Here is a 27,947-nt window from a genome sequence, read left to right on the forward strand (position 1 = left end):
GAGTTGTGACTTGGCTGACAAGGAAAATGTTCATAGCAAGAGCTGAGCTACAGCAACATCTGTGGGGTTTGGTAGGAGCTGAAGCCCTTGGCAGAGCTGAGATCACACATGAGTACAGTACTCCAGGATTTGTGTTCCACTGGGGTTGTTCACACCAGAGAGTGCCTTGGAGGCACTGACAGCCACCAGTGCCACTGTCTGGGTGCTCTTATTTCCAGTAATCGTTAATTTTCACAGCTCTATTGGAGAATGAGGCACATGGTTTGTGTCAGTCAAGGATTTCACACACAGTCCATTCATCAGTTTGCAGCACAGTGAGAACTCCTTCTACAGCAGAGCTTTGCCATTAAAAGGTCAATGGGTTTCTCTCCCGAGAATGCAAATTGCCCAGTCTGCCAGAGTCCTCCCCCAGTGAGGACAGGCTGGTGTGCTGTCACAGGGAAATCTCTGTTCCATGTGGCTCAATGGCAGTGCTTTTGGCTCAAAGCTGTGCTTCCATGAGAGGATTCCCCGTGTGTGGTTTACGGGACAGTGTAGGCTGTATCCACATCCTCACACTGAACTAATCTCCGTTATCTTACAGAAATAATGGTGTTTGGTTTCCCACTTCTGCCAGTGAGAGCATCAGATTCATAACTGCCCTCGTTGTTTCCCCTGTGCCCCAGGTCATGGCATAACGTGTACTGTGTCATCAACAACCAAGAGATGGGCTTCTACAAGGACTCCAAAGCTGCTGCCTCCGGCATCCCCTACCACAACGAGATCCCCGTGAGCCTGAAGGACGCGGTCTGCGAAGTGGCGGTCGACTACAAGAAGAAGAAGCATGTGTTCAAGCTCAGGTAAAGCTGGGCAGCAGTTTGCCCTCAGGGAATGCTGTGCTGGGTGTGTTCACTGTGTGAACCCAGCCTAGGAACTCAGCTCTTCCCAGCACTGACACAGGGGCTGTTTGTCAAAGGGAGCCCAACACACTGTGATCATATCACAGTGATCAGTGCCCTTGCTGTCTGGGACCAGGCCAGGTGCAGGTGCCTGAAATAGGAGCCTGAATTTCACAGTGCCTTTCACAGCTCTGCAGCTGCTCCCTCTGGAACTGATTGAGAAGAACGTTCATGGTTCTGCTCTTCTCAAAATCAGGCCTCTTGTTTAATGTTTTCTGTATGAATTTAGGAGACTACTGAAGACATCTATCATGTTTTCAGGCCCAGAACACGTAGTGACAGACCATTTCACTCTGAGCTATGTAAAGGACCTGTTGCTCAAAAGTTAAAAAAAAAAAAGGCTTTTCCTTGTGAAACTGTGTATTTTACTAAACAACCTTCAGTTAAATACATTTTCAAAATATTTTATCTTTACACAGATGCTAGGTAATCCCGACTTTATGAACTGATCAGGTCATGTATTCCAAGACAGAGGTGTTTTGGTTTGGGTTTTTTTGGAAGAGTATAATTTTATATTGGTACAGGAATCCTCTAAAGATGTTAGAATCCATATCTGGGCAAAATTTGCTTTATAGAAAATATATAGGGAAATATATAGCAAATATTTAGGGAAATGTAGCTTTCTTGAAGACAGGCCTGCAGCTATGTGATTCATCCTGTAGACTATTTTAAAGCCCTCTGAATTGCTAATGTAAGGATGTGCTGTTCCAAATGCAAAGTTAGGCAGAAGAGCCAGCTGCCCTTTTTTCCCAGTGCCCCGTCATGTGTGCCAGGCCCCTCGGGTGCTTGCAGGTGGATATTTTCTTACTCACTCACTGTTATTTTACTGTTTAATACTCAATTTCATTTCATAAAGAGATGTTAAAATGCTTGGGGTTTGTGGGGAAAGATGGGGAAGGCTCCTGCTGCCCCTGGCTCCTGTTTGTTCAGGTACCTGGCCTGGCATTATTCTGTTGTTTTTTAATTAATATGTATCTTCACATGTATTGTTAATTGTATCCCAGTTAAACCATTTGAGTAAAATCAGCCCAGGAATCCAACAGAAGGGAGACCCTGGCCTTTCCTGTGAGGAGAGGCAGCTCCTCCTCCCTGCCACACAGTGCAGTCTCTGAGCCAGCCCAGCACAGTGCCCCGAGCAGAGCAGCTGCAGGACTTTGCTGGGTTTTACAAGAGCCAGGAACACTCTGGGTGTTGTTTCCTTTGCAGATTGACCGATGGCAATGAATACCTCTTCCAAGCCAAAGACGACGTAAGTTTGCTTTTCTTGTGGTTTATTTCTGCTGTGCCACGGGTGCTGTTGTAGCAGAGGGGACACAGAGCTGCTGAGAGCTCAGGGCCCGTCACTGCAGGGTCCCTCCCAGCTCAGAGTGCTCTGTGCTCTGAGTGTGCTTTGATTCCGTGCTCTGCAGGGGGGTGTGGGTGATGTGCAGGTTCAGGGCTGCTCAGGGACAGCTCTAGTAGCCGCCTCTGCAGGAGCACAGCCGGAGGAGAGCCAGGGCATGGCTTAGGGCCGGATTCCTCCCGTTCCCCCTCCGCAATGCGGGTCAGAGCAGGCTGGGGGTTGTAACAGCTCTCTGCCCTTGGGGCTTCTTGAAGGAGGAGATGAACACGTGGATCCAGGCCATCACATCAGCCATCTCGTCGGACAAGATCGAGGTGTCCCCGACCACCCAGAGCACTCCAGCCTCCAGCCGTGCCCAGACCCTGCCCGCCAGCGTCACAATAACCAGCGAGTCCAGCCCTGGCAAGCGGGAGAAGGACAAGGAGAAAGACAAAGAGAAAAGATTCAGCCTTTTTGGTAAAAAGAAGTGAACTCCATCTCCACACACTGCACTTCTCTGACCGTTCCAGTGGAATTCCAGCATGCGAGCTCAGAACCAATACGTTACTCTCTGTGCCTCATGTTCCTCAATGTGATTGACATTTTTTTATTTATAGAGCGTTTTAAAACAAAAAAAGCCAACAAAAAAAAAAAAAGAATCTAAAGTTACAAACGTATGAGGTGCATTGGGCAGCTTCTGTAGGAGAGGGAGGACCAGGTTTTGGGGGTTTGTTTTTGTTTTTGTTTTGTTTATTTTTTTTTTAAATGAAGTTAATGTAGATTAGATCTTAATATTTAAACTGTTCCTCAATTTTGTGAGGCTGTCTTGGAAAATAACCCACTCCTAGTGCTATTGGTATGCAAGGCAGCGGTGCTTTCGAATCTACTGTGCGCACGAGAAACCAATGTCCCAGCTCAGGGCGTCCCCTCAGCTGAGGGTGCCGCGCTGAGTCCCGCCTCGTGGAGCCTCCCCTTGCAGTTCTAACCCTTGTTGAAGGGCAGTGTGTTCTCTTTGCTGTAACAGAGTGCAGGGATGTTGACTCACACCCGACGCTGGTTATTAACACGGCCCGAGGCGTTTCTGCATCGAGTACCACACGTAAGAATGTTGGTGTTCCAGACGGATGAACAGGCTGAGACAGTTTCAAATAAGCTGTAATTTCAAATTGGGTTTGTTTTGTTTTTGTTTTCGTTTTTGTTTTTTTTTTTTTTCCGAAATACATTATATTGTATGTTTCAGATAATTCTAGTACAAAGTATAATAAGACTAGATGTATAATAAACCCTTTAAAATCATCGATAAGTGTAAAAGTGGAACTGAAGCATTTACTGGAAAAGTAATGTTACTCAAATGGTTACTTGCTTGTCAGCTGCAGCACTGTGTGTTATAATTTTGCTACATTACCTTGCTCTTTGATACATAGTGTGCATTTCTGTCACTGTAACTATTGTAATGAAAAATTTTCATCTTACTGCACAATCAAAAATTACATTTAATAGGAATGAACTTTCAATGACTGGGCCTGTAGTCAAGAGTAGTACTGGAACTGGCTTTCAGTTGTATCGAACTGTACCTCTAGACTTTTACCCTATCTGTTAAATATATGCGATGTCATTAAATGCTTTTAAAACTAAATATGCTGGGTAAGTTTCTTATTTCATTTCTGACAATGTTAAATCATAATTTTGAAAGAGGATCAAAAATAAAGTTATTTTAAAATGTCATCTCTCCTGTGCACTGAAACTGATGTCTCCAAGTGTAATTCCATTCTCTTGTGCTAAAGTTCATTCGGAAATAGCTGTTTTCTCTCTTCCCACTTTTCTTTCTCCTCGCTTCCCAGCTGCCCTCCCTTTTACCCTGCTCCCCAAATTATGTGCCAAAAAAGGAATTAAATCAATATTTTGTAAAATATTTAGACGGAGATACCGTTTGTGAGAAGTAAATCCAGCAGAATGGATGGAAGTAAAGCATAAGCAGAGGCTGGGGCGTGGAGTTACCTGGACATTTACCTGATTGAGGTAAAGCTCCATGTAAAAGTTGGCAGCCAAAGCACATCATTTGGAGTAAGTGCCATTCTCCAATTTTTTACCCACCTTTTGCTCAAGTGCTTAAGTCCTTTCCTTACCTTGGAGGCTGCCTAGGGAAGCATCCAAGAGAAATAGCTCTGAGAAGCTCCAATATGTTCTATATTCAGTGAAATGTAAGGAACCTGGTTTTTAATGTATTGTAATTATTAAAATACACTCAAATATAACTTTAGGTGGAAAGCAGACAAACTGCAAACAAACGTGTTTCCAGGCGACAGTTTCCTGAACGTGTGACCAATATACAGTGTCTGAATTCTTTTCATGGAGTGTGCAGTGTTCTCTGGGTTTTTCTTGTTTTCCAAAGTTTTTTGGTTGTTAAACAACGGAATATTCATGCACATGGATTTTTACTCTGTAATGTTACGTTGTTCCACTCTAATTATTAGTGAAATGTAGGCTAACACTGCTAGTATTGTAAATGTAAATTTTTACACAATAGAAAAAGCTGAGGTTTAACATTAGAGGCTATGAAACAATGTTCTTAGTTGATTAAAGTGCACAGAGATGTGGATGCCTTAAGTATGTGTCACTTAATTGAGCTGCTGCACTGAGCAGTGACAGATCCATCTCCATGGCCTGTGGTGTGTGATTCTGGGGTGACTGGGCTGAACGTGCCTTCAGAGTTGTTTCCTTCTTTGTCTTGCTTCTCACTGAAAGTTGTTCCCAAAAATGACTTGAATAAAAATGCTTTCTGCTTAGGAGCTGCCTGGAGGTTGGTGAGGACCAGGAGTGAGCCCTAGTAATCCTCGGAGCATCAGGGAGCAGTTCCCTGCAGAGAGAGGTGGTGGGTCAGGAGCAGCCTCCGGACACAGCCGGGCCAGAGCAGGCAGGTCAGTGGGCACAGCCAGGGCCAGAGCAGGCAGGTCAGTGGGCACAGCCAGGGCCAGGGCAGGCAGGTCAGTGGGCACAGCCAGGGCCAGGGCAGGGAGAGGGACTGCGGGAATCTCCTGGATCAGGCGAAGGGAGGCACTGCTGGGAAATAGCAGGGGGAGAAGAGAGACTGTAAAGGTAGCTGTTGGAGACAGGACTGAAATGGGAGCAGCTGTCATTGCCACCAGTGGTCCCTGTTCAGAGGTGGCTGTGTCACTGCCCAGACTGCCCCAGTCACCATGGCCAGACTCCCAACACAGTTACTCACTGAAGGGGGAGGAGCTGGAGCACAGTTTATATCCTGAGGGGTCCTTCCCATATCCCAGCAAACTGAGTGCAGTGTGGGGGAAAACCCAGAACTCCTTAGCCATTGGAATTAAGCTTGTGTTGGTGTTATTTTAGATTGATGCAAATAATTAATGCAGATTAATCCATCTGTTCTGCACAGAGAATATGTTCTGTGGTAGGGCTGTCCTCTGTACAAGGAAGATTAATGGTAACAGTAAAGGAAAAGAAAGGAATGATTCATCTCTGTCCTGGTGAAATATTGGTTTAGATGGTTTTTCCCTTCACCATGTTTCTTTTTTTTTTTCTGCTTGAGTTCACAGAGTATGGACTTTAAATGTGTAGGGACCTTAAGAATATACTTTTGTAATTAATAGCTTGCAGGTATGATGTAGTTTTGCTATTTTTGGTGGCTGTTTTGGTTTTTGCTGCCTTAACTAATCACAGGTAGCTGAAAAATACAGAAGCTTAAATAGCAATGAGTTGGAACAGACATTGGTCCTTTTCACAAAAAAAAGAAACTCAGAAGAACAGGCTGTGCTAAATGACTGATTAATGTTAAGAATTAAATCACTGAAGAAGTGGAATCCAGCTCAGTGACCCCACAGCTCTGTCCGTGGACTGACCGGTCGAGGCCTCATCCCGTGAGCAGGAGGGACGGGAGCCCTGGGCCAGCACAAGTGGAGCGAGGATTCAGCTGCCTTTCCGTGTCCTGGCACTACAGTACCCTCTGAGGCCAAGCAGGACAGAAGTCAGGTAAGAAAGCACCATGTTCTCAATGCAGCGGGATTCCAGGTGTCCCCACGGGTGGTGGGTGTGCAGGGCCTAGCTGAGGAGTCAGCATTCAGCTTGAGGCTCTAATTTATTTCCTTCCTTACTGCTCACTGTAATTTATCTCCTGTCAAGCGTTTTTCTCTAGCCATGTGACAGCAATCGATAGATATTCTAGTTCTGGTGGATTATTGGGGTTTGCTTCCAAGGATTTTAAACAAGATTAAAGTACAAATGAGGCGAGGCATGAACCAGCCCGGGGGGAGCAAAGGGAAATGTATGACAGCGTAGAGCAATGAAACCCGAAAAGCACAGGAGCGGGGATGTGCTGTGATTCAGCAGGTAGCCCTGGGTGCCTGTGCCGTGCCACGCAAGGCAGTGCAGACGCTGTGTGTGCTGTCAGCTGACAGCCCGGGGAGCAGCAGCAGCAGCGGAGCCGCTCGCAGGCCCCACGTGGGCGCATCCGCAGTGTGTCATAATGCAGCACGGCCCGCCCCAGCGGCCCAGCCCTGCTGCTCGGGCACAGCCTGCAGGGCAGCCCCAGCACGGGGCCAGGGGGCAGGAAAGGGGCGACTTGGCTTAAATACCCAGTTATGGTGGAAAGGATGAACAGAAGGACTTTGTGCGTCAGCGCGTGCGGATCCTGCCCTGCTCGTCAGGCCCAGCATTCTGCTCAGTGTGGTGGTGGAGAACACCCCAGCTGCAGCACAGTGGGAATACACCTTGTGCCATGAACACCACAGCCTCAGCACAGTGTGGATACACGTTGTTCCATGAGGCATCATTTACTTTGTGTCCCAAAGTAATGCATTTCACAGAATACTCTTTCACCGTCAGATGGGATGCTGTGGTGGCTCATTACACTTTCACTGTAAAAATTACCTGGGCCTAACATGAATTTTGTTATGAGTCTCCTACTGCTCCTACTGCTTTCCTTTTCCTCCCACGCCCAGTGAGACAAAACTCCCTTGCTCACTAAGTGCCAGCATCGTCCATGAGAGGTCACTGTGTCCAGGGAGATGCTGAGCTGCAGCGGAGCCGCTCTCACTGGAACACCACACCGGGTGTTATCTGTGCACTCGAGAGAACTGAGAGCTTGGGTGAAAGTTCTCTTCACTCAGAAAGGCAGATTTCTCAGGAGTTATGTAAACTCGAGGCGAGATTTAGACACGTCTCAGATGCACCGTCGTAGGAGGGAAGCTGAGTCGAGTGTGGCAGCCGGGCTATGGGAAGGCGAGGAACAGCACCAGCCCTGCTGGGGCAGAGGGAAGGGGAGCAGCTCTCTGGGAAGGTCAAGCTTTGTGCTATGATGGTCGTAATTTCAAACTGGTCACTGAGATTCCAGGAAAAGATGGCAGGAAGGCAGCCCCCATGGAGGTCTGGATGGAGGCAGGCAGTGCCCCAGCAGAGATGGGCTCTGGGAGACCAGTGTCTGGTCTCTCACAAATGGGCTTGAGGATGCAAAATGCTCCAATTTTTCCTCTTCTCTGTTTTCCCCTAATGCTATTTCTGGCCAGATCTGAGCGTTTCATTAATGCAAATCAGTGTTCCTGCCCACAAGGAATAAGAGCTTAGAGCCAATTCCCCTGTTATGATTTTGTAGTTAAATCGTAAAATCACTGAGAGGCATCAATCAGGATTGGATTAATGTAATGCCAGGCAACAAACAAACAGAACCAGATCACAGCTCCTGCTTCTAAACCCTCCCCCCAAGGTCTTAGGGATTTTATAGAATTTAAAAAAGCATTTACAGCTCAAATAAGAGGTACCAATTTTGAAATACCAATTAATATGGCATCTCTGTGCATCTGCTGTACATTCATCCACAAAAATAGGAGTTATAAAGGCTATTTTGTGGAGCAGAGATCTAGGACATAACACAGATGTTTCTGGGAGGGAAAACCTCAGTGTTCATTGTTAATCACAGCTCTTGGACATGTACAGAGTGGGCAGGATGTATCACAGAGCATTGGAGTTCATTTGAGATGTGGTGCTTTTTGGCATCTTCTATACGAGGCTTGCTATAAACAAGGAAATAAAACCAAAAAACCAAACCCAAAGCCCTCAAAAAAACCCAACAGCAGGGAGTGGTCCCTTGGGCGGAGAGCAGAGACTGTCATTCAGGTACTACTCATACAAGATGCCACATCAGTTGTTTTTTTACATTTAATACCAAAAAAAAAAGGCAGTAAAATTATGGGATATGTGTTCCAAGCTAACAGGCTCCTTGCCACAGCGAGGGGAGAAAATGCTGCTGCTATTGCAAATTTTTATGTCTCTTTTAATTAAGTTCTTCAACATATTTTAAAGTGTTAATTTTTACAGGAGTTACATTAAATTGGAAGTACATTCAGATGACTCTTTTTTTGAACAGAAACGCCCCTTTTTCAGTAAGATTCACACTCTGTCTTGGTTTGTATTTTTCCTTCCCAGCCTTTCTTGGATTTGTGATGCTGAGGACTCCAAAATCCAGTATTAACACCCAAAAACCCCCAGGAGAGCATAAGGGATATTTACGTTGTGCTGACAGTGAACAGCAGGTTGCAGCACTGAGGAACGTTTTCGGCAACATGACAGCTCCTGAGAGAAAAGTAAATAGTGCATTTTTTTAAATTGAAAAAAGTCCCAAACCCAGCCCACAAACCCCTCACCATTAAATTAATTAATTGAATTAATTAATTCAATCACCACCATAAAATTCACTAAATTCTTGAGGGTACAGATTACGGACAAATGAGTGAAACTAAACTTGTGTAGCTGCACACATTTACAGGTTTTTCTCTGAGGGTTTTTTGGGGCCTTGCTTCATAACTAGTGTACTTAATTGCTAAAATAATGATAATGATGTATAAAAATCATTTTTTTCTAAAACTGAGGATATATATTTTCATGAAGGATTAAATACAAAGTTCAGCTTGACTACTGTTGCTCACAGAGAGGTGACAGAGAGCCATACAAGCAGAGGCTTGAAACTAGTTTTTTTATTTGTCTTTATTGAGTAGATAAGTAGCCTATTTGTCATATCTATTAATTTTTTAATGTGATTCAGACAGTTTAGCCAAAAAAATGATAAAAGGAAAGCTATGATCACATGGAATTTATTCTATTGAATAATAGTGGGTTGGGAAAGGATAAAGAATTTATCATTTACTGGAAGCCTTATTAGATACCCACATCCACAGGGTGACAAAGCGGTTTTCCACAGTCTGACAAAAAAAAAAAAAGAGATTGAAATAGTTTTGGCAGCTACACAAAGATGCTTCAGCCCAGCACGAGTGGGTTTGTGTGCTGGTGGGTAATGCAACGAATTTGAAATATTTTACAAAGCTTTTAAGAGCATTCAGATTAGTGCAGGCCCGGCTGTAACCTGAGTAAATAAGGGTGCTAAAAGCCTTTGCCAGCACGTTCTGGGGGGAGCGCTGGAAGAGCAGGGGTTTTGTGCAGGTGAACCTGCATGAAGGGTACAGCCAGGACGTGTTCTGCCCCAAAGACCTGGCGTGTTCCCACAGGGAACTTAATTCCAGAGAAGGGACCGGTCCCAGCAGGATTTAAACCACTGAGACCCACACGCAGGTGTAAATTGTGTAATGACCAGTGGCAGAACTCCAGGAAACAGCCGGAGCTGAGTCAGGGGAGGTTCAGGTGGGATATCAGGAAGAGGTTTTTCACCCAGAGGATAATCGAGCGCTGCCAGAGCTCCAGGAGCATTTGGACGGCGCTCTCTGGGACAGGGCGGGATTGTCGGGGTGTCCTGTGCAGGGCCAGGAGTGGAACTCGATGATCCCTGGGGGTCCCTTCCAACTCAGGATATTCTGTGATAAAACAAGGTGTTTTGCCGGTGAAGCAGTTAAAAAAAAAAAAAAAGGCGACTGCGAATTTGGTTGTATCTTGTGAGACTTTTGGAGACTGCGGTAAAGAGGGGAAGCAGAAAGTGGGTTTTTATTGCCTTAATCCGCGTGTCCCTGGCGGGGCAGGGCTGGCGGTACCGCGGCCCCTCACGGCCCCTCACGGCCCCTCAAGGCCCCGGACCCCGGAAGGGCGGGAAGGGCTCGCGCCCCCCAGGCGCCGCGCGCCACCGAAAGGGCGAGAAGGTCTCGCGCGCCACCGAAAGGGCGGGAAGCGCTCGCGCCCCGTGAGGCGCCGCGCGCGGCGGCCCCGCCCCAGGGCGGGCACCGTGAGGGCTCCGTGAGGGCCCCGCCCGCCCGGGGCGGCACCGTGAGGGCTCCGCCCGCCCGCCGGGGGCCGGGCTCCCGCTGGAGGTGGGTCCGGAGGCTCCGAGGTTCGCCTCGGGCGAGCAGCGCGTTCCCTGCGGGCGGCAGTCCCGCCGCCGCGTCCCGGAGTGCTGCCGGCGCTGTGACCCCGGGTGTGAGCGGTGCCAACGCGCACGTCGGTGTGAGGCGTGTTGTGTGGGAAAAGGTACAGGGGTTGTTGTCAGCCTTGGAATTAATTCCCTCTCCCCGTCCGTCTGGCGCTGTGCCCTGTGAATGTTTGGTTCTCTGATTCCAGCATCCTCTTCCCTGCGGTTGTGGCCGAGTTTCTGGAGGGCTGGGTTTGGGCTCCTGTGGAGCGATACTATAAAGCGGTGGATGTCTTATCACCAACGACGTGCAGCAACCACGCTCGGCTGGTAATGACAATACAAATTCTGCTTTAGGAAAAGCAGAACACAAGCGAGGAAATGTGTTCCTTGGAATATCATTCCAAAGGATGACAGTACAAAAAAAAAAAAAAAAGGGAAAAAAAAAAAAAGCCACCAGCCCCTACTACCTCGTGGTGAATTGGAGTGACTGAAAATGGGAAATTTAAAATTGTTTTAATTACATGGTTGCTGTAGAATCCAAAAGGAGGAAGTTTTGGGTCGTTGGGGGATAAGGAAAGCTGGGTTATATCCCCATATTTATGCTGGATGTTGTGTATGAGACGGTGTTGAAAGAGAGGATTCCTGTGAGGACTCGGAGCGTTGGATCGTGTGAAAGGGCTCAGAACCGCCCAGAGCACGCGCAGCGCCCATCCCAGCGGAGCTCCCCTCACCCAAACAGTCCCCCCCGGCAGGCAGAGCTCCCCCAGCCCAGGAGTCCCTTTTAGACACACGTGCACTCTGCCATTCAAACCCACGGGGCTTGTGTTTTCTTCTCTTTCAGCTCTGGCCCCGGGGGTAACTATGTTAAAGAGAGGAGCGCCCAGGAAGCGTTGTGCAGGAAGCCAAGAAGGTGCCGCACGGGAGACGCAGCGGGAAGCCTCTGGCAGGTGGTGCTGGTGACGCACAGAAGTTACTTTGCCTTCGGGAGGACGGCAGGCCCCGTGCGCTGCCCATGTAGGTGTGCCGGTGTGCCCCCGAGAAGTTGCCTGGTGGCGCGGCGGCGGCGGAGCGGCGGCGGCTCGTCCTGGGCAGCGGCGGCGGCAGATGATGGTGGCGGCGCGGCGCTGAGCGGCGGCATCCCGGCTCCGCCGATGCGCTTCCCGGCCCCTTCCCCGCTCCCAAGGGCCACCTGAGGCTCCGGCAGCTGGGCAGGCATCGCCAACGTCGGAGAGGGGAAAGCGTGCCGGGGGCAGGCGGGTCAGCGCTCGGCTGTGTGCGGGTGGGCAGGGGGTTGGTTATCATGGCGGATCGGACGGCTCCGCGCTGCCAGCTCCGGCTGGAGTGGGTGTACGGCTACCGGGGCCACCAGTGCCGCAACAACCTGTACTACACGGCAGGGAAAGAGGTCGTGTACTTCGTGGCCGGAGTCGGCGTGGTTTACAACACCAGGGAGCACAGCCAGAAATTCTTCCTCGGGCACAACGATGATATTATCAGGTAAGGGGGCTGACTTCTCTGGTGGTGGGGTGGGGTGGGGTTTAAAGGGAAGGGAGGAGAATGTAGGGCTGGCAGAATACCCCCTCCTTGCTTCTTACAGCTCGGCTTGCACCTGCCGTTTTCAAGCCGCCCAGATTTGTTAGCGGCAGGCTGTGTGAAAGCTGGATTTCTAGATACTATCGGTTATCGTTATTTTGTAGCAAAGCTTCAAAATGTTGCAATATTAAGAGAGAGACAGCAAGTTTTTCTCTTGCACTGCACCAAAAGCAAGGCATTTGGTTTCAGCACTGGGAAGATCTTAGTGCAACAGTGCTGCAAAACCGCGTCTCCAGCACAGTGATCTTCCCAGAGCTGGGACCCCGGCTCGTCAGTTCTGACATCGCACAGAAGGCAGGTGTAGCTCTCCTCGCCCTCGGCAAATCCCAGCACGGGAGTCCATAAATCTGACACATCGCTCAAACTAAGCTGCTTTTAATATCATCCGGAAAATTTAAATCAAAATCAACTTCAGCTGTTTGCACTCCAGGCAAAAAATCCCAAGCATGCTGGTGCAAGATGGCTACAGAAGCACAGGTCTGGCTCTTCATCTGTCCAATTTATTGCCTCTTTCTCTCAGATTCTGCCTGAGAAATGGATTTAATTGAGGTTCTTGTCCTGCAGAATGCTGATTTTTACTGCACCTCACAAAATAGCACAATAAAAACGCAGTTAAAGAGTTCTAGGTCCCCTCCTAAAAATCTGCCTGAAATACAGAAAATTAAATCGGTAAAATAGAAAATTAATGTTGTAGCTACTACTTTGTGACAGAAATGTGAGCCTAGAATATCCCCATGAAGGATGTTGCCTGGCGATGCCACTCCTCTGAGCACAGCTATGTGCTGCCCTCCCTGTTCACCCAATTCAGCATGAATGAAGTGTTTTGTTGATGATGTGGAACCAGAGCGGTCCCAGGTGACTCATGGTGTGGGAGTGCTGTGGAAACATCTGCCAAAGGCAGAGTCCTGACACTGTAACCACCTCACACAACTGTCACGTCATCCCTGGTTATGGAAACCATCCACTTTTCCTAGGAGGAGCTTTTGGCTCCTGTGTGCCCTCATAGCATCCTTCTCTCTGGAACGTTTTGTCAAGTACTGTGGATGTGCATAGAAGTTTATGCTGGTTTCAAAGATATTGCAGCTCCAAAAGGCTGTTTAAATGTACACTGGGCTGCTCAGAGGAGAGTCAGGTATTTTAGATGCATCTGCAGTATCATGACATTAAAAGTTTTGCTTGTTGTATGGACATAAAGTTTGATACTCTATGGAATAGGAAGTGTAATCCATGTAGAGAGTTGTATATTTCTGAGGTTAGGCTTGAATTCTTATTAAATACTAGAAATATAATTCTTCAAAACACAACTACATAACTACAGATCTCCACTGAGTTTTGGTTGGACAGTCATGCTTTGGTTGTCTCTCTATTTTTTAATATTCAACCAGCTGAGGGAAAAATGTCCCAAATATTATACTTGTACTTTTGAGCAGGTAATTCTTTGTGTGGTCATCACTGATATGACTCATAAATGCAGGAATTTAAATTCTCACATTTTAGGCTTCATAGCTTTCATCCAATTGAGATGAATGGGATGAATGTACTTATCCAGGTTTTCTTGTTTTGTTGGGATTTACTTGCCTGAGACCAGCTTCTAAACAGCAGTGTGTGCATTTGCAGTCCAACAGGTTGTAATTTCTAAAGAGGTTTGAAACACCATTTTAAAAAAAGAAAACTTGCAGATTTTGGAAAATTCTGCAAATCACTGAGACCAGAAGACCTTGAAGTGGGAAGACCATCTGCTTGCAAGGACTGCTGTTATCTCCTTTTGTGTTGAAAGGTTTTTGTGAATGCTGTTCTGTGGCAAAAAAACTGATGACCCCGTGATTCTCAGAGCTGCTACCCGTGTATTACCTGGGAGTGTTTGTTGAAGTCATGAAAGGGGATATTTGTCCTTGGTGGAAAGGTCAGGTGTGCATGTTTAATGTGTTTTCACAAGATTAATGGCTCTGCCTCTTGTTTTGTATCGAAGTAATGCAGCTGGACATAATTTAGTTTGGGCTCAAGCAGACCAGAGTGTATTGGATTAATGGAGAAATGCCATTTTTCCCAAGATCCATATTTAAAGGCGAGTTCTGGCTGTACAAGGAACTGGATGTACTGCACTTGGCTGGTAAGGTCGATGTTCTGAGTGCACAAGTGAGCTCAGAGTGTCCTGTTTCCTGAGCAAAGCCCCCACCAGGTGCTGTGCTTCCCAGCTCTTCCTCCTTGGACTTCAGCTTGAGACGAGGTCCTGAACCACCTGATTTACCCTCCAGGTGAGCCCTGCTTTGTGAGGGGTTTGTGGGTCACCTCCAGAGCTCCCCTGCTTAACTGCAGTGTCCTGTGGTTCCTTTGTTGCTGCCAGTCATCTAACACAGTTCTTCTTGCATGTTACTTCATTGTGGAGTGGCTCATACTATTGATTAGCAAGTCCTGTCATTACAGGAGAGGATCAACACGTGGCTGAAGTGAATCAGCGTTAGTTCTGGCCTCTGAAGGGTCTGGGTCCTTTTTGGTTGTCATTGGTGAAGTTTACTTTATAATCAAAGAGCACGAAACATGCCCTGTTCTTCTCCCGAGGGTGCAGATCCAGCCATGGCCACACTGGGATGGAGCAGTGTCCTGTCACTGACTGTCACTGGCTGCAGTCACTGATGGGGGGCAGGACTCGGGGTCAGAAGCCGACATGAACACCCGGGGGTTGTTTTCCTTCTGGAGTAATTCAAAAGTGGGCTTTTGCAGCAGCTCATTGTAAGAGCAGTGCCTCTGTGTGGGAGTGAGAACCTTGCAGTGCATGCAGCGTCTCTGCCTTCCACAGCATCCCTGCAAATGTGGGATCCCTGTGCAGCAGAACCACCCGCAAGGCTGGCTCGTTACTTCTGACAGTGCTGGAACACTTTCAGAAAAACAAAAGGTTTTCTTACTTTATGTTGTGCCTTTACTTGTAGAACAGTGATCAATTAGATCAATCCTTGTTTTTCCCTTAATTAAGTGTTGAGTGCAGGTAGTTCTTTCCTATAACTGTTCTGCAATTTTTGCATATACAAAATCCACAGAAAACAGCAAAAGTAAAAATATAACCAATTGAGATACTTCTCATCATTTAAAATACAGTTGATTTTATTTCTTTTTACAGAATTCATTTGTAAACAGAGATTCATTCCTAACTTTGAGGAATTTTTCCGCTGGTATAGTAGTGATGTCTCCTTGTTCTTGAGTACCTGCAAAGCCCCCTGTTATCCCTGGATTGCAGAGCACGTTGTTTATGTAAGGCAGTGTGGGATTTATCAGAATATTGCTGTAAGTGTGTGTGTGTGTGTGTGTGTGAGTGCCACTGTGCTGACAGATTGGGATTAAACCACGGCTGTGCCAGCGGGATGAGATTTACTGCACTGACATACAGACTGGAGGCCTGGTTTGTTCCCAGGAGGGTTGTTTCAGGAGACAGGATGTGTATTGGAATATGACTGTACATTTTCTTGTCTTTCTGCCATTGGGGAAAAAAAGGAATAGGATGCCTGAAGCAGTGTTGTGTGTTGTTGACTGTAGGAAATGTAATTTTGGAATTAGTAAATTGATGGCAGAGCTATGTAAATCAAAACCCCAGAGATCAAAGATATAACTGTACTTCTATCTTTTTATTTAAGAGTATGTATCATAATATTTCTGGTTATAGGGTGGTGCTTATTTGAAGAGATCTGAAATACTTTGTTTCCTTGCCCCCATTTGGATGGTAAGGGACAGCAGTTTCTGTACAGTGGTGGTCACGTTACTGTGGTTGCTGGATGTGTTTTGGGAACTGTTTTGAGACAGTACATTGTTAAACAAGTTTCATATGAAAGAAATTAATGGCCCCTAAAAACTCATCAGCTTTATTGCTTCCTTTGCTTTCCAACTCAGAAAACCTGGGGAAAATGCAGTTTGTTCCATGAAGTTCTGGTGGCCTCTTCTGCCTGCACTCGGTTCCTGTGCTGCATTTAGATTTGAACTCTTGCCCAGGGTTGCTATAAGCTGCTATAAATTTGTGTTTTAAATATCCATGGGAATGCATCAGACATGCTGGAATATGTAGTTGCAGTATCTTATTGAATGTGGGTTTAGAAATACATGGATCAGTTCAAAGTGGGGAGAAACTCAGCAGGCATTTGTCGCAATATATCAATGAGAATAGTCATTATTTAGCTCCAGTCTCCAACCAGAGCAGCCTAGCCTTCATTTTTTTAATATAGTTTTTTACTTTCTCTGCATCAACTCTCTGCACCTTTTTAACTTGCTTTATTTCAATTTGATTTGAGATGACCAGGAATCATCAGGTAGTTGTGTGTAATCACTCTTTACTAGGATGAAAACTCAAAGAAAGTATTTTGATATAAGTAACCTTAATTTCAAATTTTCTTCTCAGTTTGAAGGCTGGGGAGGAGCTGATGGCACAGTTTTGTATCAGTGTTTTGTATTATCAAACTTCCTGCAAAAGTATATACACAAATTCTGGTCTTTACAGATGTTTATAAACTGCATCTTGCAGGACAGAAGAGATCAACCTCCATGAACTGTTATTACTCTCTTTCTTCCTGACGAAATGGATGTCAGATAGATTTATGTAGGCAATTTCCAGATACTTTTTCTTTTTTTCCTTCCAAGTCTTGATTAGATTTCTGCAGCAAGATGAGATGCATTTGTGCCCCAAGAACATTTGGTTGTCTGGCTTTTCTGTCCAACAGACAAGTTGAATTTAAATTCTCCTTTAGAAGTGGTGTTTGTAGCAGACTGGGAATGACACCTCCAGAGCTTTAGGGAGCCTTGATCTTAAGGCCATGTATATGTTTATGTCAAATTCCTTTAAACATTCCAACAGCACAATGAACTTTGGTGCTCTGCAGCCTATTGCTGGAACTTGTGTTAATGCTGGCGTTGAAGTCTGTTCTTTCTTCTGTGACAGATGGATTGAAATACACTGACATGATGGTAATAAAAACAGAATAGGAAATAAAGGTTACTCTCAGAGGGATACAGCAACCCTGCTATTTTGGTTGCCTGACTTTCCCTGTTACAAAAGATTTCACTGGGGTTTTTTATCAGGAATTTTGAGTGCCTTCATTCCATTAGCAGACCGGAATGTTCAAGGCATAATCCTGCTGCCTAGTACTACAGTTTGTGTGTAGTCACACTAATATTGATGCCTGCACACCAAAATTGGGCATCCATTCATGCCAAACATCTGCTTCCTCATCTTCAGAAATTCTTCCATATGCAGAGTTAAATACTGCAAGTGTTGTTCACTTATTAGCTGCAAATATTAATTGCACAAGGACGGTATTTACAACAGTGAATGTAACAGTAAATAACTAGTAGCAGTTGTAGTAAAAAAAGACAACAGAACAATCCCTCTAGGATTCTGAGGGATTCTCGTCTGTTTAGAAATTTATTTTTTCTTAAAACCTACTGAAATGCTGTTCAGTGGAACTACCCTGTACTCTGTTAGTGGCTGTAAAACAAGTTTATAATATACACTTATGTTCCCAGTCCAAGGCCTTGTGCAGCTGCAGTGATTGTTGCACGTGGTCTGGCCTCCTACTTCCACAGTGGGTTTATTTGGGTTTTCTTTTAAATGTGAGGTATCAGGAGGTGGCCTCAAATGTCTCAAATGACATATATTGAGCTATTTCAAAGCTTTGCTTGTCAGACTGGAGAGGTTTGTCTGGTTCTATCTGGGAACTCGATCAAACCCTGTCAGTCTGACAAGCTGCTCTAGGATGGGCAGCTCTGTGCTCCTTCCTCCCAGGGAACAAAATCTGCTCTTTGAGTATTTAATGTTGTTAAATAGTGGTGTTAAAGAAATGTCACTGTCCTTTCATCCTCTTCTGTGATGGCACTTGCCTCCTCCATTTATTTCCCGCACTGCATCATTTAATCACTTGGGTTCTATACCACATGTCATGGCATTCAGAATGTAATTAGGATTTTGGGGAGCTTCTTTTGGATGTGCAACTCTTTCAAATACAGAATTTGTGATAGAAATTGTGTCACAGAACTCAAATATTTCACAGTAATTTCAAGTGAAAATTTGATACTTCATATTATGACAAAATTTTGACAAAGAATAAATTAAGAGGACTAATTCCTTTTATTTCTTTCCTATTGAGTGGAGGGAGAACACCTTTTTAAAGAAATCTGCACATCTGTTGTAGGCTCATCTCATCCCTCTTATCTCTCCTCTCTGATGAGGACAGTTCAGGTTATTAAAATTATTCTTTTATCCTTTTAAATTACCCTTATATCCTTTTAAAAATTACTTTTCATAAATTCAGGTCCTCCGTGGCAGAACACTAATAATTCTATGAAAACTGCAATTTTCTAAATAATTGCAATCTTGAGAAGATAGATATGAAGTAATTTCTTCCTTTGAGATTGAACTTAGCCAAGAACTTAAGAGTTTTGAGGGCTTTGCATGTTTTGTTCCTTTCTTCATGTAACAAGAAAATATAGAATTTGCTAAGTGTTGGTAGTTTAAAGGCTTTTATCAGAATATGCCCTATTATTTTATTGTCTGCTCAGGAGCTGTAGAGGAGAATGCTGGAATAATCTTCAGAAGCACATATGGCAAATCCTACAGTTCTCAGCTCTTGCACCAAATGTCTTATGTCAGTGTATATGTTAGCAGTTTTTATTGCAGTACAGGTTAATGCATCACCAGAGAAATTAGAAATATCAGACAATTTATGGCTTGAATTGACAATGAATGCCAGGAATGAGATGAAGTTTTTGGAGGGCTTGTGCACTGTGGTTTTTACCTTAGGTTGATACTGATCATTAGTTGTGAGATGTGTTTTTGCCGTAGGTTTCTGGCATGGATACATTAAATACAAATTTCCTTAACTTCCTCTTGGAGAGAGGATATTTTGCTCAGGAAAACTGTAAGGGAATAGAAGAGCAAGCAGATACCTGAACTGTGTAAAGGAACACCTGAGATCTCCTTTAGCAGCTTGTGTTTTTGGAAGCTCTGGAACACGGGAATGCCTCGAATCGGTGCTGCAGAGACCTGTTCCTTTGTGTCCCCGCACACGGAGCGCTGCTGTTTCCCTCTCCTGGCCGGCTGCCACGCTGTGGGGAAATCTGGAGGCTGCCCAGCCGAGCTGAATGCACTTGATTAGCTGATTGTGTGCAACAGCGCTGCCCTCAGCTCACACTGGCTCCGGGAGCCTGCTCGGCGTTCCCCCAGTGCCGCGGGAGCGCGCAGCAAAGCCCCCTGCGCTGGGGAGGGGACTGCGCTGCTCCCTGGGCTCGGGCACGGGGGGACGGGGAGCTGCTGTGGGCAGGGACAGACAGTTCAGTCTCCACAGGAACCTGGAGCTGTGGTGGAAGCTGCTTTCTCTGCTCCTGGGAAGTGGAAGGCAACCCCCCTGTAACATCCGTGATACCATAAGCTAGAGAAAACCCCAAGTATTAGCAAATGACAAGCAGTAAACCAGATTATAAGTGCCTGAGGCTACATGCTGCCAGGCAGTTACATAATGGCACAAAACTCTCCAGCCTCCACTGCAGCATTGAACCTGAAATACAGCAAAAAGGCCTCCCAGGAGCCCAGCTCAGAGATTTCACAGAAGGCACAACCCCAGGTTCCCAATCTCTGCTCTGAAGGGTTGGCTAAGGAACCAAAAGAAAAAGAGAAATAATGAGTCGTAGTGCTTACATAAAAACATAAAGAATCATAATTCCATGTTTGTTTATATAACTTCTGGTACTAGTCTCACAAAACTGAAGTTTCAAAGGCATTCTTTGGATCACCCCAATCCCCCTCCAATACAGCACATCAGGGATTTTGGTAGTGGCAGAACTTCACACCTGCTCCTTCCTGTTCGTGTGTGCCACTGGCTGCCCATCCATTAGAACACAGGGGAAATTGAGAACTGTTTGGATCATTAATAACTGTATGTCACATTAAAAGACACGTTTGGAATAACTGGGGGGGGTCCCTGTGTTCTGAGGGTGCCTAATGCAGCTGGTGCTATGGAAGAAAAGTGGGTTGGAATCTCTTTTCCACGTGTCTGATCAGTCGCTCACAGGAACAGGAAGGTCAGTGAACACTTCCAGGGACATTCCAGCTCTTCAGGAATTTAATACTGAAAATTCTGCTTATGTAAAACGTTCATTGAACTGCATGGCATTACTTGGTATTTGAAACTTGCTGTATTTACCTTTTATGACAGTTCATTTCTAAGTGGCTGTAGAGCAATCCCATAAACATTTCAGGTAAGTTCCTGTGGAGCTGGGGTTTGTGTGTGGTTTGTGGGCTGTGAACAGCAGGGCAGGTGTGGGTGGAGTTTCTTTCCCCTGTCTGGCTGTGGTGCTGCCTGAGATCCCAAAGTCAGGAGCCTGAGCTTACTGGATGTGCAAAGGCACCTCAAACCTCTACCAAGTTTGTCTCCTAAAATAACAGTATGTAGAGGTTCTGGACTGTTTCCCTTCACATGTTTTTTCCCAACTATCCATTTTGTAGCCAGCACAGAAGGGAAGTTACTTGATTTAAAGAACATGCTAAATCCCCAAACTCTGTCTTCCCTTTTTGCTATTTCTCTTCTCTTTCTGTAGAGTTTCCACAGACATGATTTGCTTTTTAGCTCTGTGGGCACTGCCTTATGTGCTAACATATGAATTGCTCTGTTACACAGATGGATCATTTGAAAAGTTTGGAAGTAAATTCATCTTTCATGTCTAAAATTTCTAGAAAATACTTGAATTTCCAGGGCTCATTTGTATGCTCTGAGGAGAACTAGGATGTGGATCTTTAACTTTCCAGAGCCTGGTGAATAGATGAGTGTGACTGGGCATGTGAGGAAATCCTGGATGTGCCTGGGAGATGGGTGACAGCTCTTTATTTTTGTAAATGTCTGTGTAAAGAGTATTGTAAATCTGAACAGAGTCCTGTTCTCTGAGAGCTGCCTTATGTGAGGTACAACATTAGTTTTGTAAGAGAGCTGAGAAAGCAGCATCCATTTACCTGAGCAAGGAATGTCTTGGCCCTTGTGCCTATGTCAGTACAGCTTCACAGCTGTATTTTGGTTGACTGTTAGACCTGGTGCTGGGCTAGGAGATAATTTAAATTAGGAATAACCAGCGTATTTTGTGTTTCAGCACAGGACAGATTAAAGGAAGTATGAATACACTGCTGCTGGATAAGACAGCTCTTTAGCCTGCCCTGTTTCCTGCTGTGTTAAGGAGTTATTTGATGGAATTATTGTGAATGTGCTCTGTACACTGTGTTGCACTTCACATTTTCCTCATGGTATCCGTAATGTTTCATTTGTAATCCCTGGGACTCCCCACTGCCTAGAGGTAAATGCTCTTTTACCTTGTCATTTAGTTTGGTGGGAATTACTTTATGTGTGATGACAGTTGAGAGCACTGCACACTTTTTTCCCTGCCTTCTCCCTCCCTGTCAGATACAACCATTTAATGAGCCCAAACCCCTCCAAACTGAGCACATTCTGCAGCTGTCACAGCTCACTGCCAGCTGAGCTGTACTCCCTGGGATCCACCTTGGTCTTTGGCAGGATTGTGTTCTCATTTTTAAACATATATACAACACAAATATATATAGATATGATTATTATATGATTATGGAGTATTATATAATGCGTAAACGTAAAAATTATATATATTTGGCTTTCAAATAACTTGTTGGCTAAATGTCATCCCAGGATTATACCCCTTTAACTTATAGACACCCTCTTTTCTGTCCCAGAGGTAAGAGCAAGGAGTGATGCTGTCCCTTCATTCCACTTATGAACGTACTGGACTTAAACTGGGATTGCTCAGCGGTTGGAACTAAATAGAGATGTTCTGTGTTGGCAAATCTGAGCTTTGCCTGAGTTGTCACAGAATTTTAGGCTCCTAGGAAATGTTACCAGTTAAAAAAAAGCTCTCGCATTGTGACAAGAGGGTTTTTTTGTCTCAGGTATGTGATAGAAATTAAAAAAAAAAGAGATGGTAACAGTCACCAAAAGGCCATGATAGCCACAGCCCCCCTTGGCTGTGGGGCTTGGAACAACCTGCCCCAGTCTGTTGGGTGGCAGCAGCACAGCCCTGAATCCCAAACAGCAGAGCTTCCCTCTGCCAACACGGATCTGAGGCACGAGCAGGAGCCGTCCCGCTGTGCCCGGGAGATCCCAGCGATGTTTAGTGTCTGTCTGCAGCCAGAGCCCGGCCTGTCCCATGGCACTGCCAGTTATGCTGGGCAGGGATTGCTCCTCTGGGAATGGCAGCAGACTCTTTCTAACATGTTGGGTTGCAGCTTTCCCCCTGGCTCCCTCGAGTCACTGGGCTGGAAGGAGTTTCCTGGTCCCTTTGGCACCCACCACCCCAAGTGGAAAAGCTTCGGTGGAACTGAAACTGGAGTAGGTTGGTCTCCTATTTTTTCTTGGATTGCTCACAGATGTGGGATTTCCTGGACTTGGCTGTTCATACACATTTTCCCTGTCTTATTTGGAAAATTTTACCCTGTCTTTGATCAGCTGTTTCATAAACCAGTAAAAATCCCTGAGGAATTTGGTTCATAGGAAAAATTGGCAGCATATCATACATTTTGAACATAATTTTGTTGTTAGACTTTAATTTTTCCTGATTAGAATATTCATATTTCAAAGTACGCTTCTCTTGATTTAATAATTTTTTCTTTTTTCCCAAATTTATGATTCTTACCTTGTTGTCACAAGAAAGCTGAGCTGCCAGTGAATAAAAGAGGAGTGCTTCTCACTGGCCTTGGGGGAGATGAGTTCAGAGTTATCAACTGAACTGCCACACAACTGCAGGAGCCTGCTGTGCATGAGACCCCACAGTCACCCCCCAAAGGCTGCCTCGGGGGCTCTCCAGCTCGGAGACATTCTTGGAATGATGGGGGGAGGTTTCCTTGCTGTCTTGTTTTCTCTTAATTCTTTTTTCTTGTTCTCTTCTCACTCTTCTGTGTGAATTCTGTTACAGCCCCTCCCCTGCAGTGGTTTATTAGCTGGTGTAGCTGTGGCTGTTACAGACAGGATTAAATATCTCACTCCAAGTTACAAAAGTCAACCAGGTCTCTGAGGATAATCTCCTGCAGCAGCCTTTGCATGTTTTACTATTGTGCAGATTCCCAGGAACTGTGCCTTTCAAAGAAGGGGGTCGGGGCAACTCTTGGCATTGTGCTCACCCACACTTTGGTGGCTCAACTGCCTTGTCCAGAAATAATGGAACATCTTCCCTATTTGTTCCTATTTTAATTTCCTGTGGTCTCTTGAAGGTTCAGTGTGTGTTGCTTGCACTCAGTTGTGCATCAGAAACTAGTGAAATGTTTCCAGTAGAGGGGTTTATGTGAAGAAAGGCCTGGATTGTTCCCAAAATACTCACCTGAAGCCTAAGAGAGATCATCTTTATGTGTGACAAGCTATTCCCACCTTCCTGGGAGGAACCGTGACTCAGATGTGTGTGTTATGTGTGAGGAGATTAAATGGAAGCGTGGAAAGGCTCCTCTTCCTAAACCTACTATCTGGGTGTGAGGGCGGCTCTAAAATGAGGAGTTCTTGGGAAAATAGGTGGCAACCTTCAGGTTTTATGGGGGCTTTTTGGAACTGTACCTGAGGGTGTATTTAGGTTGGTTCTTAATGCATATTAAATAACAGAATATATAGATTTATTCTGTTGAAGCTTGTTTCCAGAGTAAAAATGCAAACATTTCTAAATGTATTTATGGCTTCGTTATAAGATCATAAAAGCCAAAGCATGCAATTTTACTATTTTAACATTTAAACAATGACTGTGGAGTAAAGCCTTGGCTTTCACAATTTTTTTTAATTCTGAGCTGATTACAGATCTTTTTTTACTTATTCCAGCTGCCTGCAGAATACAAAAATAAAAGCAAATGTATGCAAAATGCATTGCACAAATTAACATACATTAAAATTCTCAGCTACCCTGATATTTTTGCAAGAGAGAGCAGAATGTGGATTGTGTGTCACACATCAGTCATCTCTATTAATATTTTGCTTTCAAAAATACAAATATAATCAGAAAATATTGATGGCTCTATTTTCAGCTGTATTAGTACTGCAGACTGTAATAGAGATATTTTAAACTAGGAGACTTAGGTAGCACTGCCATGGAACTCAAAAAGGGTAAACTTCTCCTCAGTTTTATTATTCCTTCTATGGCAAATCTGGGAATTCCTCCAATGCACCGGCCCCTAAATTAAGTCCCTGGGCTTTCTCACATCCAGAGCGTGTGCTCCATCCTCCTGTTGTGTGTCCATTCCTCTGCACATTTATAGCATCCTGCTGGGCTTCCCAACAGGCACCACAGACACTGAGGGAAGGCTGGCTGTGTTCTTCCCAAATACCAGTCAAATGTTGGCATTAACTCCTGGGTTTTGGACATGGAACCTCAAGAGTAAGATTTTTACATCATAGAAGTCTAAGGAGTAACTTGATTTTCTGGTCCTGCTGAATTACAGCTTCTCATCTGAAAGCACTGCTCATATCCCCCTAAGTCCCAACAAATACATTTTTAGAGCTTGTACAGCCTTTGTGAGATTCCAGAAGGCAAAATCAGAGGAAGATTTTAGTTTGGCTTGGGTAATTATTATTAACATTTCCATTTGAAGCTGCTTCTTTCTTTTACTTTGTTAAATTGTGGGTTGATGGAATAATATAATGGAGTTTCTAATGGACTTTCTGACTCCTCAGGCAGCTTTCATGTGGCCAACCATGCTGGGGTGAGCTCCCTGTTGTGAGTAACTAATAAAGCCAGTCCCTTCTTTTCTCCTTAGTTTAATTCCTTTTTTTTTTGGTAATAAAAGCACAGAAAGTGCTTACATAACATGACTTAGAGGAAATAGTCAGTAATATCACAGGAAAATACACCTGACATCCAGGAGATGTTCAGGGTAACACCTGTGTCTTGGGCACTGGGAAAAGGCCCTGGCTGTAGAAGGAATTTTGTGATATCAGATTGATGTGGACTGCACTATTAGCCTTTTTTTTGGCCCTGATAAAAAGCAGCTGTGTGCTGTGAGGGTTTTCTGTTGTGTGACACCCCTTAAGCACAGATTGCTCTCAGGTGAGGGTTTCATTTCTGTTTAACCTGCTGAGCTTGGAACTAAAAGAACTTGGGCAATGAAAATACCTGCAGCTGGGGCTGGAGGGGCCTCGGCTGGGACAGGCTGGGACAGGAGGGGACAGAGCTGGGCACAGATCCAGAGCTCAGTTATTGAGCTGCACTCCCAGGAGCTGCTCTGGTAAGCACCTTTCTGCTTATTTAGGCTTTTTCAAACAAAAAGTCCCCAAACCCCTGAACTGCCCAAGCCTGTGGTAGAAAGGAGAGAAGGGTAAAGTGGAAGATTCTGTTCAGCATTAAATCTCAGTGTGTTTCTGTGGTGTTTTAGCACTGACCTCTCCAGATTTTATGTGTTACTGGTGAATCATTTGGTGGTTTCATCGTGGTGCTGCATAACTTCATCACCAGGAGGGTAGCAGAGTACAGAGAAACCAAGGTGTTGGTTTTCATCCTTAATTATTTTCTATTTTGGCCTTACAAAGCAGTGATACTTGACTACTTTTTAATAATAAGCTATGGCTGGGTGACATGTCTTTACATGTCCTCTGCAGCTGGGAAACCAGATTAATTCTGTTATCTGGGAAGTTTAACAGGGTTTTTGTGTAATCTGTTCCCCACAAAAGAGACACTTGATACTTAAAAATCTTCAGGTTGTGTCAGATGATGTAAAAGCCAGATAACAGCCATCACATTTATTTTAGTAGGTGTACTTCTCAAAAAAATGAAATTGTTTTGTGGATAATAATCCACATAGAAACTTTTCTTGTTTGAATCGTTAGAGAAAAGGGAAAATGGATTTATTAATATGTACTTGTTAAAAACCGTCTTTGAATTTTTCGGCATAGTGTTTGTGTTCTCCACAATTAACTGGCAAAGCTGAATGTCAGAACCCTGGCAAGAGTGCTCAGAAAACTGAGATTCATTCACTTTGCCCCAGGTCCACTGGAAGTGGAAGCTCAGAGTCCAGACCCATTCTAATGCTCTGCAGTGGTTCCATGTCCCTCCAAGCCCTGTGTACTGTGTGTTGTACCTTGAGGTCTGACAGCTTATGGAGCTGTTGTCTTCAGAAAGTCCAAAAGATCTAATCCCTTCTCCACAGGAAAATTCTTTTATCCCCCTCAGTGCGATCTGATGATCCTCCAGTGTACAGCTCCATCTTTTTGAAAAGTAACAGAGTTGTTGGTCTTGGCTCTGCTTTCCTGGGAGCTGATGAGTGTCAGCTGGCAGTGTTCAGAGGGGAGAGAAAAGCATCCTTAGTAGCACTGCAAACTCCCCGTGTTCTGAGGGGTCTAAAAAGGAATGTTTTTCTCCAGCTGCATTGGATATTGCCACATTTATCATTTCTGGAGATATTCTGTGTACAAAGAACCATAATTTGCTTCTGACCCGTGACATGCCCCTTGGTGTGCATTTATTTGATATATTATTGAATCAGGCTCTTACTCTTCTCTGCTTCTTTCCATTAAAGTGCTTAACCTTAAAATATGGTGGGACAGGATTGTCACGGGAAGAATGCCCAAGTAGGATGCAGCTGTCACACTCTGAATTCATTGTACTTGAAGCAGGAACACTTTCCCTGGGCTTAAAATCCTTATTTCTGATCAACACCGAAAGACAAACCTATGCAAACAGTGTCATTATCCCAGTGTGCATTTTTTAAGGAGAGCCCATGAGTTTTGTCAGACCACACAATTTGTCATAAATGTGAGTAGACCTGGAGATTTCCAACTGGATGAGATGAAATTGCTTAAACTGAAAATTAAAGTGGGAGTGGTCCAGGAAAGTTATGGCAATGGCTGGTTTTTTCCTTGATCTTGGTAATATTTCCCATTTCTCCTTGACTGTTCTCTGGGCTTTTTGGTTATTTTTATCACATCTTCTGTATCATATTCGTTTTGCAGCTCTCTTGATTCCTCTTTTTTTCAGCTCTATCTTTTGCCTGTCCTGCTTCCAGGATTTTCTTCCCGTGTCCCTTTGGTGATTCCCGTGGGGATTGACATCACCATGCTGTGGGCAATTAATTAGTGCTCAGGATTTGCTGTTCACTGTGACCACCAGTCTTGGAGCTCTTGGCTTGATCTGAATTATCACCACATCTCTGCTCCTGGGAGGAAAGGCACAGCTACATTCAGGCCATTTTCAGTTGTCTCAGCCCTGGAATGTGATAAATGGGAAAAATAAAGGCTTTGATTGCCAGTGGCCACGCACAGTTTGTGTGTCTGCTTGGACTGCACTTTGCCTCTGGTGTTTCTACAGTCAGGCTGAAACAGGGTGAAGGCAGGAAATGAAGGAGGGAACGGCCTGTGATGGTGATTTCTCAACTTACAGCCCTTTTCTGATGTATAAATTACATTTTCAGTCACGGTGTTTAGACTGGCCTTCAAATTCTTTATACCAGATGAACAGAAAGGTTTTGCTGATTTCTGTTGAGCAGCACTGAATTAACAGCAGTGTGTAATTAGTTTTCCATGTATTGGGAAATGACTGGGTTACCCTGGTGCCATTTAAGTCGCTGGTTTTCTCTCGGCATCACAGACCAGGGTTCTCTGTTTCGAGTTTAATACTTTGTCTTTCTTGAAGAAATAGTCATACCATGGTACATACAGAGACTTCTGGACATGCCCTGGTGATGTCATTTTGGGGGTTATTTTCAGATATTGCAGCAGGCTGCAGTCATCCTCTGAATGCAAATGGAATTAGGCTCAGATGGAACTCCCTGCAT

The 27,947-nt window shown here is 44.9% G+C and overlaps 2 protein-coding genes across 14 annotated transcripts in view; both read left to right on the forward strand.

Annotated features, from left to right (window-relative positions):
- The window catches only part of SPTBN1 (spectrin beta, non-erythrocytic 1), a 114,752-nt gene extending 110,857 nt beyond the window's left edge, over positions 1–3,895 (forward strand). For all 4 annotated transcript variants that reach the window (XM_064650938.1, XM_064650939.1, XM_064650940.1 and 1 more), the window contains 3 exons: positions 666–839; positions 2,145–2,187; positions 2,535–3,895. In XM_064650938.1, the coding sequence (XP_064507008.1) occupies positions 666–839; positions 2,145–2,187; positions 2,535–2,750 (433 nt within the window). In that variant the 3' untranslated portion in view covers positions 2,751–3,895. The remainder of the gene's footprint in view (positions 1–665; positions 840–2,144; positions 2,188–2,534) is intronic.
- A 6,646-nt stretch (positions 3,896–10,541) lies between these two features.
- Positions 10,542–27,947, forward strand: part of EML6 (EMAP like 6) — a 90,460-nt gene continuing 73,054 nt past the window's right edge. For 6 of the 10 annotated variants that reach the window (XM_064650960.1, XM_064650965.1, XM_064650962.1 and 3 more), the window contains exons 1-2: positions 10,544–10,689; positions 11,415–12,070. In XM_064650960.1, the coding sequence (XP_064507030.1) occupies positions 11,874–12,070 (197 nt within the window). In that variant the 5' untranslated portion in view covers positions 10,544–10,689; positions 11,415–11,873. Of the gene's footprint in view, positions 10,690–11,414; positions 12,071–27,947 lie in introns of all 10 variants that reach the window. The other 4 variants (XR_010429561.1, XM_064650969.1, XM_064650967.1 and 1 more) reach the window with 2 other exon arrangements.

The sequence above is a fragment of the Pseudopipra pipra genome, chromosome 3 (assembly GCF_036250125.1).
Source record: "Pseudopipra pipra isolate bDixPip1 chromosome 3, bDixPip1.hap1, whole genome shotgun sequence".
Lineage (NCBI taxonomy): Eukaryota > Metazoa > Chordata > Aves > Passeriformes > Pipridae > Pseudopipra > Pseudopipra pipra.